Source organism: Bufo bufo, chromosome 3, assembly GCF_905171765.1.
Source record: "Bufo bufo chromosome 3, aBufBuf1.1, whole genome shotgun sequence".
NCBI lineage: Eukaryota > Metazoa > Chordata > Amphibia > Anura > Bufonidae > Bufo > Bufo bufo.
In genome coordinates this window covers 1927285-1945925 of record NC_053391.1, presented here as the reverse complement: position 1 = coordinate 1945925, position 18641 = coordinate 1927285, and the positions used below count along the sequence as shown (strand labels likewise).

Below are 18641 nucleotides of genomic sequence, written 5' to 3'. Positions count from 1 at the left end.
AATTGGCGGCAGCGAACACACTATCAATGAACAAACCACCAGCACCAGAGTCCACCAACGCCTGGGTCGTCACCGAGCCCCCGACCCAGGAGAGGACAACAGTGATCAGTGGTTTGTCAACACGGGAAACCGGGGACGAGGAGACTCCACCCAAGATCTGCCCCCGACAGGATCTCAGGTACGAGCGTTTTCCCGGACGGTTCGGACATGCCAACCGAAAATGCCCACCGAGACCACAGTACATGCATCGGCCCTCGCGTCTCCGGAGTGCCCTCTCCCCCTCGGACAGGCGAGCAAACCCCAGCTGCATGGGTTCACCCCCAGACAAGTCATCCCCAGGAGGCGTGGGAGGAGAGGGAGGCATGGGTGGGACAGCAAACGTAGGCACCAATCTGTTAGAAGACCTCCGCAGGTTCTCCTTAAAGGAAGGTCTCTCCCTGAGTCTGGTGTCAATCAAAATCAGGAAAGAAATAAGAGACTCGAGCTCAACTGGTAGGTCCTTAGCTGCAACCTCATCCTTCAAGGCATCCGAGAGACCATGAGAGAAAGCAGCGACCAGAGCCTCATTATTCCAGCCCACCTCTGCTGCCAGGGTACGAAACTCAATGGCGTATTCAGCTACGGATCGTGAACCCTGTCTGATGGACATAAGGAGCTTCGCAGCAGAGGCAGCACGAGCCGGCACATCGAATACCTTCCGAAGAGAAGCAACAAAACCGGAAAACTCGGCAACCACCGGATTGTTGTTCTCCCATAAAGGGCTGGCCCAGGCCAAGGCCTTGTCCGAGAGCAGCGAGATCAAGAAGCCAACCTTTGATCTCTCAGTGGGAAAGGCATGTGGCAGCAACTCGAAATAAATGCCCACCTGGTTAAGGAAACCTCGGCACTGAGTTGGCTCTCCCCCAAAGCGCTGTGGAAGAGGGGCAGAACCGGTCATACCCCGAAACACCGCAGGCGCAACAACAGGTGTCGGGGTAGACTCTGGCGCAACAACCGGAGCGGCAGTAGGAGCGAGCCCAGGAGCGACAACCGACCCATCGGCAACGGGAGCGAAATGAGCCGTGCGTTCAAGCAGGGTTTGCAACGCCACAGCGAACCGACCCAACAGGTGATCCTGCTGATCAAGTCTGGCAACCAGCGTGGGTAGCGAGGATGGCCCTGTACCGTCAGAATTCATGGCTTGGTCCTAATGTCACGGAACCATGAACCAGACGTACAACAAGAGATAAGTGAAAATAAGAAGGCTTTATTGAAAATAAAAGCTGTAAAGCAAAAGTCCAAACGGATGGTGAAACCGAGCAGAGTCTTTGCGAAGCCAGAGGTCAGGAACCAGAAGGGTAGTCAGACGAAGCCAGGATCAGGAACCTGCAGGGTAGTCAGACGAAGCCAGGATCAGGAACCAGCAGGGTAGTCAGACGAAGCCAGGATCAGGAACCAGAAGCAGCAGCAGTCTTAGAAGCATGTGAACACAAGAGGACCAAGCAAGGAACTGAAGCCACAGACCTCCTATATATATGAGCTAGGCATCCAGCTCCTCTCAGTGGGAAGGAGGAGCCGCAGGGTGGAAGGCTACAAGAAACCCAGAAACCAAGATGGCCGCCAGCACATGTCAAACGAAGGAGAACAGCAAGAAGGTAAGACCATGACACCAATCAATGGTGGGGTTATGTTTAGTGAGCCAGGGTAGCCCCAACACTAGAGGAGTAGGCAAACCGCTAAGGACGAAACATGACACATCCTCAACATGAGCATCACTCACAATTAAACGGATATTGTGAACTATGCCCTTTAATGATTTCTGAGAAAGTGGAGCTGAATCAATAGCAAAAACAGGAATATCCCTTCCCAAAGTACATACCTGGAAACCATGAGTTATTGCAAATTGATTATCAATGAGGTTGACAGCTGCTCCACTATCCACAAAAATCTCACAAAAAATGCTCTTGCTCTCTAGCGCCACCCTAGCAGGCAGGACAAAACAGGAACTACAAGCAAACGGAAAACCTTCAATTTCCGCCTCAACCCTGCCAATAGTAACAGACGGAACATTTTTAAGAGATTTTTTCCTTTTTGTCTCTTTATTACTCCCAGAAAACTGCCTGAATCTCCTTGAGGGACAAACATTTGCCAAATGATTTATACCTCCACAACAAAAACAAACCCTCCCATGCGGGCTGAATCTTCTATTGTCAGAGGCAATCAACCCCAGCTGCATGGGCTCCTGCTCAGAAGGGGCTGACAGCGACTGAGACTCCTGCGCACAGAATGAGACCGCTGCACTGTTCCGAGACTGAGTAGGACAGGAAGGAGAGATCTCTCGTCTCTCTCTAAGACGCCTGTCAATACGAACGGCCTGAGACATAGCAGAGTCCAAGGAGATAGGCCTCTCATGAAAGGCAAATGCATCTTTCAATCCCTCTGAAAGACCATGGCAAAATTGACTTAGGAGTGCAGCATCATTCCAACCAGTATCAGCTGCCCATCTCCGAAATTCGGAGCAGTATATCTCTGCGGATTGTTTACCCTGGCATAACAGACGTAGTCTAGACTCAGCCAGAGCAATACGATCCGGATCATCATATATCTGACCCAGGGCTAAAAAGAATTCATCCACTGAGCGGAGGGGCCGTGCCCCCTCCGGTAGCGAAAAGGCCCAAGACTGAGCGTTACCCCTGAGCAGCGATACAATGATCCCCACCCTCCGTTCTTCATCACCAGAAGAATGGGGAAGAAGGCGAAAATGGAGTTTGCAAGCCTCTTTAAAACGCACAAAATTCTCACTACCCCCAGAGAACGTATCCAGGAGCGAGACCTTGGGCTCAGCACAAACTCCATGAACGCAAGCTGAACCGGTCACTTGAAACTGAGAAAAAATCCTACGGAGATCAGCTACCTCCAATGAAAGACCCTGGAGGCGTTCAGCCAAAAGTGAAACCGGATCCATGCTTGAGACTGTTTTGGCGGCTTATAATGTCACGGATGGTGTACAGGAAACAAGACAAAACCATATAAACAATGTCTCTCTGGATCCACAACTAAGGAACAAAGGGAGACCCCTGCAATAGAGCTGCCGCTCTCCCTCACTGCTCAGCCTATGCGAACACCCCAAAGGTGGATGGCCGCATATCCACGTTCCTCGGCTATCTATTACCTGAAGACCCTACAATAGTGAAGGGACACGACCACCGGCTCCCTACACTGACACGGAGGGAGTCAGGGTCACCTGGATCCAGAAAATACAAAAACATAAATACATAAACAGCACTTATCTGCAGACGACTGAGGACTGGGAACTGGGAACAGCATGCACACACACTCCAGGAAGTTGTATCAGCCGCACACTACTGCATTATGGGGAGGAACTTAAAGGGTAGCGATCAGTCTGACTGCATGACAGCTGAGATAGACTAACGAGATGAGAAACTAAACCAAAACAAAGAAATTCAAGGAGGAGGATCTGAGAAGCTCCTGTGAGCGCTTCTCAGCTGTCTGGCTGTGACACTATATTGGTCACTGATTTGATTTTGTTTTGTTTTTGAATGTCAGAAATGTATATTTGTGAATGTTGAGATGTTATATTGGTTTCACTGGTAAAAATAAATAATTGAAATGGGTATATATTTGTTTTTTGTTAAGTTGCCTAATAATTATGCACAGTAATAGTCACCTGCACACACAGATATCCCCCTAAAATAGCTAAAACTAAAAACAAACTAAAAACTACTTCCAAAAATATTCAGCTTTGATATTAATGAGTTTTTTGGGTTCATTGAGAACATGGTTGTTGTTCAATAATAAAATTAATCCTCAAAAATACAACTTGCCTAATAATTCTGCACTCCCTGTATATACAGCACATGTGATATATACCAGTTATTATATCTACTACATACCGTATATACACAACCAGTAGATGGAGATCTCTATATACAGCACATGTGAAATACACCAATTATTACTATCCAGATATTCCCACCGACACCCCAAAATCCTTTCCAGAATAGTGGAGATTGTCATATGTGCAGGAGGTTCTAGAGCGGGGTGTCCTGAAGGTTACACAGTCATGATGGTCAGGGGTGCACATACTTCTAGCCATACACTGTATAATTCCATAGAACTACTGGTTCAGTACACAGTAAGTAAAGCCCAGTATTTACAAGGTAAGTGAGGTCTTTGTGATGGGACTTACCTGACTCTCCCTACAGTGTAGCAGCGGGCTTCCCCGTCACTGCTCCGCACCACCCTCAGGATGTAGAAGGGCTGCAGCTGTCTTATCTCCAGCAGAACCACTGCCAGGTAGTGAATGAAGATGAAGGCGTCCACTAGTGACACCGTATATTGGACCACGCTCAGGAGGTTCCGCTCCTGCTGCCCCAGAATCCTCACCACGTAGAACAGCCAATAGGAGAGCAGGAAGAGGCTAAGCAGCAGAAGAAGCAGAGCTCGGAACTCCACCAGGCGCGGCAGAGCACAACAAGGTCTCCGGAAGAAAACAGCCCAAGACCCCAGGATGATGAACAGCAGCTTAAAGGCAACCGAGATGTAAAGTCCTTCACAGATGACCCCACAGGGCTCCAGCTCAGCCCCCCACAGCACCTGGGGCAGCACGATGAACAGTGGTGGGGTGAGGATGGTGAGAGCGCACAGGACACAGAACATGTAGAAGCCCACCATAGTCCGAGTGTCAGGTCTATTGCCCTGGGATTCCTGAGATTGTTCTTTACAGACCAACTCCTCCAGCGACGCGCTCCGTTCAGAGGTCAACGCTGTCGTCGTCTCACCCCAATTGTCATCCTAAAGACAGAAAGATAGATCAAAGACACAGACGTGGGAGAGGGGCAGATAGATAAGAAGAGTTTTAGATACTGGATATAAAGATCCCACCTGGCCTTCGTCCTCTTCTTCCCCTCTTCCAGAGTCCTCAGCAGGTGACAGACATTCACTTGTTGGTTCTTCAATAGTAACAGACTTGTGGCCATCATGGTTTCTTTCTCTGGATATAAATAAAAGCATAGGGTAGACTTTAGATAAATCATTCCACGTACATTGCGATGGTGGCAATAGTGGAGGGATGGACAGACAGATGGTCGTAAGGGTGGATAGATGGTGGGTTGTATGGATGAGGGGATGGGCGGAAGGAGGGGAAAAGAATAGATGGATGGTGGTATGGGTGGAGGGATGGATAGATGAAGAGTCATGGATCAATGTTGTGGTGGGTGAATGTATGAATGGTAGCATGTGTGGAGAGATCGATGTGTGGTAGTAGGTGTGGAGGGATGGATAGGTGAAAAACATGGGATGGGATACATGGTGGGACAGGCAGAAGGCTAGTATGATGGGGGGTGGTTGGAGGGATGAGTGGGAGAAGACATGTATAGTGGATTGGATGAAGAGACATGGAGGGTGCAGGTATTATTGGAAAGGTGATGGATAGTGAGAGGATAGATGGGGAGGATGGATGGACAGAGGGTTGTTGAAAGAAAAGGTGTATGCTGGATTGGATGCAGAGAGATAAAAGGACAGAAGATGAAAGGAGAAAATATGTCATCTAGTCTGCCTAGACAGCTTTACACTCACTATAGACAGGTTTACAGTGGCATGCAAAAGTTTGGGCGCCCCTGGTCACAGTTGCTGTGAAGAGCTAACCAAATTGAATATGATTCTTCCCAAAGGGGGTCTACTAGGTACTAACCATGCAGGGGGCCCAAAGTTTTGCTTCAGGCCCTTTTCCTTTTTTTTGTTATTTTGAAAATGTAAAACATGAAAATAAAAAATGTCTTTGCTTAAAATACAAAGGGAATGTGTCATCGTTAAAATGGTTTTCCAGGAGTTTTATACTGATGACCTATCCCCTGGTCATCAGTATCTGATCGGTGGGTGTCCTACACCCAGGACCCCCGCCCATCAGCTGTTTTGAGAAGGCACCGGAGCTCCTGTGAGCACCACTGCCTTCTCGTAGCTTACCAATCACAGCCCCACTTACTTGAGTGGGGCTGAGCTGCTCCTAGGCCACGTGAAACATGACCGTGTCCTCACTTGGCCTGGGAAAGAGAAGGACGCTCACAGGACCGCCGCTGCCTTCTCAAACAGCTGATTGGCGGTGTTCCCAGTAGTCGGATCTCCATCGATCAGATACTGAGGATAGGTTATCAGTATGGAAATCTCGGAAAACCTCTTTAACTTTATGCCTTTTTTTCTCTTCCACTTGATTAATTGTTCACAGTAACAGTAATTTTGGCCAGGGGTGCATGTCACTGTACACTCACTCCTTATAGACAGGTGTACACTCGCTTCTGATCTTCTCTAACTCATTTCGGGTTGTGCCCCCCATTCTTGTGTTTTGCGTATTACTGAAAACACTTCCCTTCCTGAACCCCATTTAACCCTTTATCACATATAAAGGTTTCGATCATATCCCTCCTTTCTGTTCTTTACTTTCTGAACTGTCTCCTAATAAGTGGGTGGAGAGTGGAGTAAATGACGTGGATTGCTGAAGGAAGAGCAGGTTGAGGACAGATGGGTAGCCCACCTCTCACGTCCATACTTGTTGTGCATGTGCCCGACTTCCATTCCTGTAAGAGAGAACACAAATCAGCTTCTGTGCAAAGAACGTGATACATACTGGGCAGCACGGTGGCTCAGTGGTTAGCACTGGTGCCTTGCAGCACGGTGGCTCAGTGGTTAGCACTGGTGCATGGAGTTTGTATGTTCCCGTGTTTGCCTGGGTTTCCCCTGGGTGCTCCAGTTTCCTCCCACACTCCAAAGACTTACTGATAGGGACCTTAGATTGTGAGCTCCACTGGGGACAGCCAGATGCTAATGACTGTACAGTGCTGCGGAATATGTCAGCGCTATATGAGGGAGTATAATAAATACATACATGTGTGGAACAACTGCCCTAAAATCTTCTGTCTTTAGACTTGCAACACAAAAAACAACAATAATAATATCCAGCATCAGCTTTGGTGCAAAGCGAGCAGTGTGATTAGAGTGGATCTGCACCTTCTAAAGTAAATATTAACAGTAGGAGAAGATTCCAGACATTCCTGAAGGATAAGCTCAGTGGATTGTGAGAACTTCCACCTGTTTCAGGCTGCACTGTCTCACCTGTATTCTCCATCATCCACCTACTAATAACACCTCACGACTCAATCTTCTTTCAACCTATAAAGTACAGCTGTCTTCTAATGGTCATCAGCTCATGGGATCAGAATTTAGGTTCCTCAACCAGTGGGGCAATGGGGTCAGTTTTAAAGGTTCCTTGGTCCTTTGCTCTTTGCAATCAGGACTGAAGGTCCTCAGCTCATCGGGTCAAGAAAGAAGGTCATCAGATGCCTGAGCTCATGTATTTGAGTGCTGAAGATCATGCTCAAGATCCTCAGCACATGAGTTCAAGGTGTACAGTGTTGAAAGGTCCTCAACTCATGGAGTAAGGGTTAAGGTCCTCAGATCATGGACTTGGGGATGGTGGTCCTCAGTTTATTGAGTTAGTGTTGAAAGTTCCTCAGCTAATGGAGTCAGGAATGAGGGTGCTCAGCTCATGGAGTCAGGAATGAGGGTGCTCAGCTCATAGAGTCAGGAATGAGGGTGCTCAGCTCATGGAGTCATGGTGGGGTAGGATCAACAGATCTTTTTTGGATAACATGTCTGTCAAGCTTTTCTGGAACATGTTCAGACTAAGCTTGGGTTTCAGGCACAGACAGGTTTTCAGACTTCTTCCAGACAAAGACATCATTTCAAAAGGCATATGCAGAAGCTTGCAGATATTGGCGTACAGGTGGGTTTTGGGCAGGCTGCAGTCAGGCATTAGGAGTCACAGGCAGAACCGCAATGAATAATCTGCCCAGAGTTACGGTCGAGAATTGGCCTGTGTAGCCACCGTAGGCAGTCCCAGCAGATGTGGACAGGTAAACACAGGCAGAACATCCAGGGAAATTTTCCCTGAATTGGGCCTGCCCATCTGAAGGGCTCAGTAAAATACTGGATGATCTCAGAGAAAGCCTTTCCATTGACTGAGGTCAACACCAAGGGCTTCTCCAGGAGCTGGATAGGTATAGATTATAATTATTGGTTCACCAAGGCTTTATGCACAAGGTTTTCTGCTGATTGACAGTCTAAGAAGACATAAACAGTAAGCTACGTAGCACCGTAAGACAAATCTATGAGTAAAGTCAACTTCAGAGAGCGTTGTTCTCCACCTAGGGCCATCTCTCCTATGGTCCCTAGGCTCGGGAGCTACGGATTGCAAGTAAAAAGTACAGACATAGTGCCTACATACATTTACATTTAGACTGGCGGTGGATGCGCTGAAGTTATGTGGAGGCCACCGCCGTTGCAGGGGCTTAGTAAGACCAGCATCTAAAACGCCAGTCTTAATAGATGACCCCCTTTGAGTCTATCCATGTGCATGACTTCTGCTGCAGGTGAAAGGAAGGCGGAGGAATCAGAGATTCCTGGAAAGAATGCACCAACAGAGGAGGTCTTCTCTCAGAGACTGCTTCTTTGGCACGTTCCCAGAAACAGAGATCAATACGGATAGCTAGAGCGATCAACCATTCTTAATATGAGCTGACAGACCCTCCCAGAATGCTGCCACTAAACCTTGATTGTTCCAGGTTACCACAGAGGAAAGGGTATGAAATTGTAGGGCATAATGCCCAACAGGCAGACCACCCTGGCAAAACTGTAAAAGAAAGGAGCCAGCAGAAGAGGTACATCCAGGTTCCTCAAAGACTGCAGAAGGTTGCTAGGAAGTCATTCAGGTTACTGGTCTCAGGATCTCTCCCATAATGGTCTTGCCAGACAGGAGTGAAATCACAAAGCCCACCCTGGCCCAGTCAGAAGAAAACAGATGTGGTTGCAGTTCAAAATGAATAGTGCACTGGTTAAGCAAACCAAAACACAGCTTCGGATCTCCATCATAGCATTGAGGTAGAACCTCTGTCAGGCAAGACCTTTGGAGGTAAAACTGATGCTGGGGCAGTTTCAGACTTGTGTGTTTCCAATCCAGAAGAAGCTACAAGAGTGCCCCTAGATACAACACTTTACCCTGATGCTGTTACAGCAGGGGCCCGTGGCTGCAGTGTTCCACTCACCAGTCCTGGGTTTCTGTATGCTGGCAGAGACGGCCCGCCTCGTGCCCTCCCCTTCCCGGTGACTGGTTCTGCTCTGTCCCTACAGCTAGGCCGAGGCCTGTGTTCTGGCTAGGTCCCATTGATGTGGCTACCTTGGGGAGGATGCCTTAGCAATAAGTTCAATAGCTTGCTAAGCTCCTGTAAAGCTGTGCTGAATCCATTTGTCTGCTAGTGTACCAACTTTCTGCCTGTTTACTGGATGCTGACCTTCCGCTGCCTGATCCAATCTGTGCCTGATCTCTATAATGACCCTTTACTGCCTGCCCTGACCTTGAACTGTTTAACAGATTGCTTGTACTCTGGCTGTCCTGATCTTGGCTTCTCTATGACTACAATTATGCCTGACATTTTGGTGCTCCAGAATAGTGTCTCTGACCTGTGGGTCAGCTGTCAACTACACAGAAAGTACCCTAGAAGGTACCGGCCTAGTGGTTTCTCTTCAGAGAAGTCCAGATCACTATATTGGGGTTAAAGGGTGAAAACAAAAGGGAAAGCCAGAATAACACCCTTAGGAATAGCCAAAGTCAAATCTGTTGGTTGACACCGTGGGGTTCCACACCCACTGCTGTAACAGGGGTCTTGGATCCTGAGGTAAAACTCAGAATATAAATCTTGCGCGTAGACACATCCACAGTTATGTGATGAGGCCTCTATCTGTGTCTAGTCCACGTGGGAAGTTCAGAGGCCAATTTGTGAAGGGACTGAACGCATCATCAGAATTTCAACTGGTCAAATCAGACCGGCAGGTATCACAGGCACTGGTCTCCAACATTGGCCTTATCAAGTCCTATCAGCAAGAAGAAGCCAAGTCTCTCCACATCTGATAAACATGAGAACTCTGTAAGGAGGTAGAGATGACACATTGTTGGGTGTCAAGGAGTCGAGACGATTTCTCCCAACAGTGAACACAATAAAATGTATTGTCAAGATCTCCAGTACTTTGCATCCTCTGTCCATTAGGACCTGAACTTCATCACTAATCAGCCTCCTCCTGGCTGGACAGTCATCGTGGATGCAGTGTATCATCTTAGGCTTTTTTCACATATGTGGTACAGAATGTTGGGAATTATCCAGAATGCTCTGCCGCAAATGTGAAACTAGTCTCACTTTAATTTGTCAAGACTTTTCCTTTTTATGGAAATAATATACAATTCACTGATGTCTTACAGAATGACTTACGTCTTGCTTTACTATTACAAAGACCAAAGAACCGAGTAAAGAAAACTATGGAGGACAAGCTCCTGGTGGCCTTCTCCACACCTTCTGTGATCTGTTTCAGGGGCATTGTCTAACAAGTCTGAGAGCCAATCTTCTCAGCAATCCTGGAGAACAGACCTCAGGAGGTTCTAAACTAATCAGATTTGTTACAAATTTCACAAAAAATTGTGTGTAAACAATTTCAAACTTTTTTTGGTTTCAGACAGATTGCGTAAAAACGGTGCCCAGAGCAGGAATAATCATGAGGGAGGAAGAAGATGGAGGATCACATGATACTGGGAGGAAGTGAGGCGCAGCCTGATCAGCCAATCAGGAGCAGAATTCAGGGCGGTCTTTTGCTGAATACGTCAAATTAAGGTATTCTGTGTTTAGCTTCTGACCTGGAAGGACACGTGAGCAGAGTAGAACGAGATTCAATTGGGAACATTTTAGGGAATTTGATCAGGGAAAGCTTTAAAGGCTATGAGCACCATTGAGAGCAATTTTCTTCTATTATTGCATTGCTACCTGTGGTTTTTCTGTCTTCTCCGTCAGACCAGGAGCTGACGGGCTCCTTATCTCTGCTCTCTGACCTTATAAACCTTCATTATCGCTCATTTCTTTTCTTACTGATATGAATGTGGCTTAAATAAGTGTTTATGACCCCTAAATAATTTAGACATCAGGTTTATTAGATGACCGGCACAAAGTGAAAGTACCAGTCACACAGCTAGAAAAACAGTTAACCCTTTGTGACAGAATGGCTCAATATTTTTAAGAAAGGCCAATTGAAAAAATGATTTTTAACAAAAAATGGGCAAAAATCAATCACTTTATGTGGTGGTATCTTTGGAACCCTTTTTTTTTTTTTTTATAAATATTTCTTTATTTTGTTTTCTTTTTCATAATACAATTAGTTGTAACAATCTTTTAATTTCATAACATTGTAATTATCATTTCATAAAACATTTTTTATTACCCCCCTCCCTTCATCCCGAATCTTTTCCCACCTGGTAGAGAAAAAAAAAAAAAAGAAAAAAAATCCCTCCGCTCTCTCTCCAACTCCCCCACAGCACCAGCACACCTCTTGCTGTTTTCACATATGGAAATCACTTTATTAACCATTTCTGCCATATTCTAGTGAATTTCAGTTTTTTATTAATTCAGATGAAACTCCTTTATGGCAAGTGAGATTCTAGTGGACCTCTCCCATTCCCTGACCGTGGGCACAGCACAACCCCCCCCCCCCCTCCCCAATGCCGAACAATGCATTTACTTACTTGAAACAAAAGTTTGGAGATGACTTCTCGATGTTGAGGGGTGTCAATTTTTTCCATCACCCTCAATATACATATCTCAAATTTCTTGGGGAATTTAATCCTATGATATTGTTCTATCCTATCATTTACCTTTGCCCAAAACTCTTGGGTTTTTATACATAACCAAAGTATATGAACATCGTCCACCCCAACCTCCCCACATTTTGGACAGCTAAAGGTTTTAGGTTTATAGCACTTCATTAATATCCTTGGGGAATAATATAACCGGTATAGTATATTGAATTGGGTAATCCTATATGAAAAGTTCTTTGAAATCCTATTTTTTTCTTGTATAGCCATATCCCAAAACGCTTCTCGCTGAGAGCCTATGTCATCTTTCCATTTATGCATTAAACTAGTACCTGCTCTCTTATTAGACTTTTGCAGTAATAAGCATTGATATATTTTAGATACTAATCTTCCCCCTGTTGTCAATTTAGAGATATTTAGTAACGGCTGTGGAAAAATATCAATTTGAGTATCTTTTCCTGGCACTACTCGTAGGTAATAGAACCTCAGGTCTATATTACCGAATCCATGCTCCTTTTTAAGATCCTCGTATAGTCTTACATCCCCTGTCTCCATACCTGCCCTAATTTATAAACTCCATGTTTCCACCATATTTTCTGTTCAATTAGCTTGAGTTCTAAGAGTTGGGTATCCCCCACAACAAAGTGTCGGCCTGGAGTCCGGACTGATTCCATCGCGCTCTCGCCTCCAGACTCGGGGTATCTTACGACCCTGTTGTGTCAGGTACCCGCTTCTAGTATTTGAAAGATTGCACAGTTCTGTAGCCTCGGATTTATCCCTTCCATCATAGCCTTATATCTTTGCGCATTACTCCACGTTATCGTGTTTTTTATATGTCCAGACATACATTTAACCCCGCATGTTTGCCATACTGATCAAATACCCGAAAAATTTTTGTAAGTGATCCACGTGAGCCTACAAATAACATAATGCCATCTGCATATAAAGCAATCTTTTCCTCATGTTCGCCGTATCTAAACCCTACACATTCTTTATCTTGCCTAGTCATATCAGCTAACGGTTCCATGGCTATAGCAAAAAGTAGCGGGGAAAGTTGGCATCCCTGTCTCACCCCCTACCTGCGTGTATTTTATCGGAATATTCCCCATTTAATATCACATTTGCTGTTATTTCCGTGTATAACAACCTTACCCATGAGATAAAGTTGTCGCCGAAGCCCATCTTCTTCAGTGTTACAATCAGGAAAGGCCGCTCTATCCTATCAAACGCCTTTGAGGCGTCTATAGTGACAATCAGTCTTTCACCACAATTTGTAGGTTCAAGCGCCTAATATTATCAGGTGTAGTTTTACCGTCTGATCCTCATGAACAAGCCCCGAGACCACACTTCTAAGTCTAGCTGCCAGGATCAGTGAAATAGGTCGGTAGGAATCCGGCAGAGTTGGATCTTTACCTGGCTTTAGGATTAGTGGGATTAAGGCTTCTCTCGGGGAGTCTGGCAGTTTTCCCCTCTTCATCGAGTCGTCCCACATATTCAATCATTTCGGTATTAGTATCTCTTTATATTGGGCGTAAACCTCAAACAGGATGCCATCTATTCCTGGGGTCTTATTTTTTGCAATCCTAGCTAATATTTTTTCCACTTCCAAGGCCTTTATAGGGGCATGCGTCTTATTTTCTTATTTGTTGTTTCTAGACTTATAATAACTTGATTGTGATCTGATATCCCACGCTGTCCGTATCTAACCTTTTCTATTTCAAACGAACCTTTATTATTAGTGAAAACGAAATCAATCCGTGATAAACTCCTGTGGGTTTTTGAGAAACATGGGTATTTTTTTAGTTTGGGTGCATTACTCTCTAAGTATCCATCCAACCCATTTCCTCCGTGATATTTTTCAATTTAGATCCCGTGCACAAATTTTGACCATTACCGATCCTACATCTATCCATTTTAGTGTCCATAACATTATTGAAGTCACCCCTGACTAAAAGTGGTTTATCCTCTACCTTAAGCACAAATTCATAAATTTTCAATAGGACCTCTGTTTTAAAAGGTGGCGGTATATAGACATTGGCTATTATCCATGGTTTCCCTTCCAATAGACAATCAATCAGGACGTATCGGCCCTCCCCATCTATAGCGTTTCCCCTATTTTTATCTCAATGTCATGATGGATCAGTACACTGACCCCTCCAGCATATGATGAGTGGAATGAGTGCTGTATCCACGGCCTGGAGAGTCCACCCGTCGTCTCACCTGTCAAGAGGTTCTATGTATTGCGTCAAACACTGCCACTTTCTTTGGGCCCCTACTCAGACCCCTAATATTCCATGAGACAATTCTCATAGAGGCTTATTTTATAATTTGTTCCTTTCCCGAGGTCTACTGAAAAGCAGTGGGGAGGAGGGAGAGAAAAAAACAAAAACAAAAAACCATTATAACATCTACCGTTCCCAACCCCTTTCCCTTCTGCATGAGCCAGGCAGTCCCCCTCCTGGTTCTCTATCCAAGCATCCCTCCGCCCGACCAGCCCCCGACCCGATTCGCCCCTAACTCCCTATGCTTTCTTTGATCCATACCTCAGCCGCCTCCACTGTATCAAACACCCAGTTCTTACTTTCTCATTCGATCCTCAGTTTAGCCGGAAACATCATTGAATATTTCACATTATTTGAACGTAATATTTTTTTTACTTCAATAAAGCGACTTCTTTCCTTCACCGTTTCTTTTGCATGATCAGGAAATAGCATTACTGTTGCGCCGGAGTATTCTAGTTTCTCTTTCTTCCTCAACCTGCGCAGTATTTCGTCTTTATCCCTAACTGACAATAGATTGAAAATTATACGTCTCGATCTCGTTCCAGGTGGGGGCAACTTTGACGGGGGTCACAAAGTTTTTATAATCTGAGATGTCCTGGCCCAATTGTTCCTTCAGCCAGGTTTGTATGAACGCGCTAGGGTGTTGCCCCTCCGCGCCTTCTGGTATTCCCAGACATCTCAGATTAGGTCTTCTAGATCTATTTTCCAGCTCCAATACTCTGCTTTTCAGGTCCCTATTTTCCTCCTTAAGGAGATGTTTTTCTTTAGTTATTGTCTGCAGGAGGTCCTCAGAGTCGGATGCTCTTTTCTCTACTTCTGTCAATCTTTCCTTATATTTTAGTACATCCGCTCTGAGGAGACCCACAGACTCCCTAATATTTCCTGTCTGGAGAGAGAGGTCCTGTATTTTTTTACTTCTTGGAATATATCTTGCCGGCTAGGAACCTGCTTTTCCTCTATAACCACCTTTTCTTGCAGTTCCCTTAGCTGTTTACTGCCTCTCTCCCCAGACCGGATACTACCCTCCAGTGTTTTCGACCCCATACTTTTGTCTATAGTAGACTCGTCCTGTTGACCTTGCCCTACCTCCTCCTTTTTTTTTTTGAGGGACTAATCTGACAGTAGTTGCTTGGATCTTTCTGTTTTTTTGATCGTTGGGGAGATTGAGATGTAGGGATGAGCGAACCCGAACTGTATAGTTCGGGTTCGTACCGAATTTTGGGGTGTCCGTGACACGGACCCGAACATTTTCGTAAAAGTCCGGGTTCGGTGTTCGGCGCTTTCTTGGCGCTTTTTGAAAGGCTGCAAAGCAGCCAATCAACAAGCGTCATACTACTTGGCCCAAGAGGCCATCACAGCCATGCCTACTATTGGCATGGCTGTGATTGGCCAGTGCACCATGTGACCCAGCCTCTATTTAAGCTGGAGTCACGTAGCACCGCACGTCACTCTGCTATGATCAGTATAGGGAGAGGTTGCAGCTGCGACGTTAGGGCGAGATTAGGCAGATTAACTCCTCCAAAAGACTTCATTCTGTGATCGATCTGCAGCTGTGGATCATTGAAGTGCTATTATTGACTTGCTCACTTTTTTGAGGCTGCCCAGAGCGTTTTTAGATCACTTTTTTTCTGGGGTGATCGGCGGCCATTTTGTGACTTGTGGTGCGCCAGCACGAGCTATCACCAAGTGTATTTAACCATCGATAGTGTGGTTATTTTGTGCTATATCCTACATCAGCTGCAGGCTGAGCCTGTGTCACCGAAGTGCATTTAACCATCAACAGTCTGGGTATTTTTTGGCCATATACTACATCAGCTGCAGGCTGAGCCTGTGTCACCCAAGTGCATTTAACCATCAACAGTCTGATTATTTTTTGGCCATATACTACATCAGCTGCAGGCTGAGCCTGTGTCACCCAAGTGTATTTAACCATCGATAGTGTGGTTATTTTGTGCTATATCCTACATCAGCTGCAGGCTGAGCCTGTGTCACCCAAGTGCATTTAACCATCAACAGTCTGATTTTTTTTTGGCCATATACTACATCTGGTGCAGGCTGAGCCTGTGTCACCCTAGTGCATTTAACCATCAACAGTGTGGTTATTTTTTGGCCGTGCAAGTTGAGCCTGTCACCCAGCGCCTAAAAAATATACCTGACATTTCTATTCAACCAAATCTGCACAGTTTTAGCTGGTCAAGTTATTTGTAGTGACCGTAAAAGCAGACTTTTTGTTCTGGGTTGAAAAAGCATTCCCAAATTTGCCATTCTCAAAATAACTAGTTTGTGGTATTTGAGGCCTACTTGAAATCTATCCCAAAAAGAAAATCTTACATTGAAGGTGCTGATAGTGTCATTCAGAAAAACCTAAGACACAGGCTAGCGTGCTGATAGAAGTCTGATTCTGTGATTAAACCTATACCTGTCACACAGCGCAAAAAAAAACAGGTCTCACATCTCTATTCAACCAAATCTGCACAGTTTTAGCTGGTCAAGTTATTTGTAGTGACCGTAAAAGCAGACTTTTTGTTCTGGGTTGAAAAAGCATTCCCAAATTTGCCATTCTCAAAATTGTGGTGAACGGGAACAATGAGGAAAACATCTAATAAGGGACGCGGACGTGGACATGGTCGTGGTGGTGTTAGTGGACCCTCTGGTGCTGGGAGAGGATGTGGCCGTTCTGCCACAGCCACACGTCCTAGTGAACCAACTACCTCAGGTCCCAGTAGCCAGCAGAATTTACAGCGATATTTGGTGGGGCCCAATGCCGTTCTAAGGATGGTAAGGCCTGAGCAGGTACAGGCATTAGTCAATTGGGTGGCCGACAGTGGATCCAGCACGTTCACATTATCTCCCACCCAGTCTTCTGCAGAAAGCGCACAGATGGCGCATGAAAACCAAGCCCATCGGTCTGTCACATCACCCCCATGCATATCAGGGAAACTGTCTGAGCCTCAAGTTATGCAGCAGTCTCTTATGCTGTTTGAAGACTCTGCTGCCAGGGTTTCCCAAGGGCATCCACCTAGCCCTTCCCCAGGGGTGGAAGAGATAGAACGCACAACCACTTATTTTTCCTGATGATGAGGACATGGGAATACCACCTCAGCACGTCTCTGATGATGACGAAACACAGGTGCCAACTGCTGCGTCTTTCTGCAGTGTGCAGACTGAACAGGAGGTCAGGGGTCAAGACTAGGTGGAAGACGATGCAGGGGACGATGAGGTCCTAGACCCCACATGGAATGAAGGTCGTGCCACTGACTTTCACAGTTCGGAGGAAGAGGCAGTGGTGAGACCGAGCCAACAGCGTAGCAAAAGAGGGAGCAGTGGGAAAAATCAGAACACCTGCCGCCAAGAGACACCGCCTGCTACTGACCGCCGCCATCTGGGACCGAGCACCCCAAAGGCAGCTTCAAGGAGTTCCCTGGCATGGCACTTCTTCAAACAATGTGCTGACGACAAGACCCGAGTGGTTTGCACGCTGTGCCATCAGAGCCTGAAGCGAGGCATTAACGTTCTGAACCTTAGCACAACCTGCATGACCAGGCACCTGCATGCAAAGCATGAACTGCAGTGGAGTAAACACCTTAAAAACAAGGAAGTCACTCAGGCTCCCCCTGCTACCTCTTCTGCTGCTGCCGCCTCGGCCTCTTCTGCTGCTGCCGCCGCCTCGGCCTCTTCTGCTGCTGCCGCCTCGGCCTCTTCTGCTGCTGCCGCCGCCTCGGCCTCTTCCTCCGCCTCTGGAGGAACGTTGGCACCTGCCGCCCAGCACAAACATGGGATGTACCACCAACACCACCACCTGCGTCACCAAGCATCTCAACCATGTCACACGGCAGTGTTCAGCTCTCCATCTCACAAACATTTGAGAGAAAGCGTAAATTCCCACCTAGCCACCCTCGATCCCTGGCCCTGAATGCCAGCATTTCTAAACTACTGGCCTATGAAATGCTGTCATTTAGGCTGGTGGACACAGACAGCTTCAAACAGCTCATGTCGCTTGCTGTCCCACAGTATGTTGTTCCCAGCCGCCACTACTTCTCCAAGAGAGCCGTGCCTTCCCTGCACAACCAAGTGTCCGATAAAATCAAGTGTGCACTGCGCAACGCCATCTGTGGCAAGGTCCACCTAACCACAGATACGTGGACCAGTAAGCAAGGCCAGGGACGCTATATCTCCCTAACTGCACACTGGGTAAATGTAGTGGCGGCTGGGCCCCAGGCGAAGAGCTGTTTGGCGCACGTCCTTCCGCCGCCAAGGATCGCAGGGCAACATTCTTTGCCTCCTGTCTCCTCCTCCTCAGCTTCCTCCTCCTCTTCTTCCACCTGCTCATCCAGTCAGCCACACACCTTCACCACCAACTTCAGCACAGCCCGGGGTAAACGTCAGCAGGCCGTTCTGAAAATCATATGTTTGGGGGACAGGCCCCACACCGCACAGGAGTTGTGGCGGGGTATAGAACAACAGACCGACGAGTGGTTGCTGCCGGTGAGCCTCAAGCCCGGCCTGGTGGTGTGCGATAATGGGCGAAATCTCGTTGCAGCTCTGGGACTAGCCGGTTTGACGCACATCCCTTGCCTGGCGCATGTGCTGAATTTGGTGGTGCAGAAGTTCATTCACAACTACCCCGACATGTCAGAGCTGCTGCATAAAGTGCGGGCCGTCTGTTCGCGCTTCCGGCG

The 18641-nt window shown here is 46.6% G+C and overlaps 1 protein-coding gene across 2 annotated transcripts in view; it reads right to left on the bottom strand.

The window, feature by feature from the left end:
* Positions 1-18641, bottom strand: part of LOC120994301 (vang-like protein 1) — a 71388-nt gene that overhangs the window by 39601 nt on the left and 13146 nt on the right. The window contains exons 2-4 of one of the 2 annotated variants that reach the window (XM_040422763.1): positions 6530-6572; positions 4885-4993; positions 4190-4794 (exon numbers count right to left, since the gene is read on the bottom strand). In XM_040422763.1, the coding sequence (XP_040278697.1) occupies positions 4190-4794; positions 4885-4993; positions 6530-6570 (755 nt within the window). In that variant the 5' untranslated portion in view covers positions 6571-6572. Of the gene's footprint in view, positions 1-4189; positions 4795-4884; positions 4994-6435; positions 6573-18641 lie in introns of both variants that reach the window. The other variant, XM_040422762.1, reaches the window with a different exon arrangement.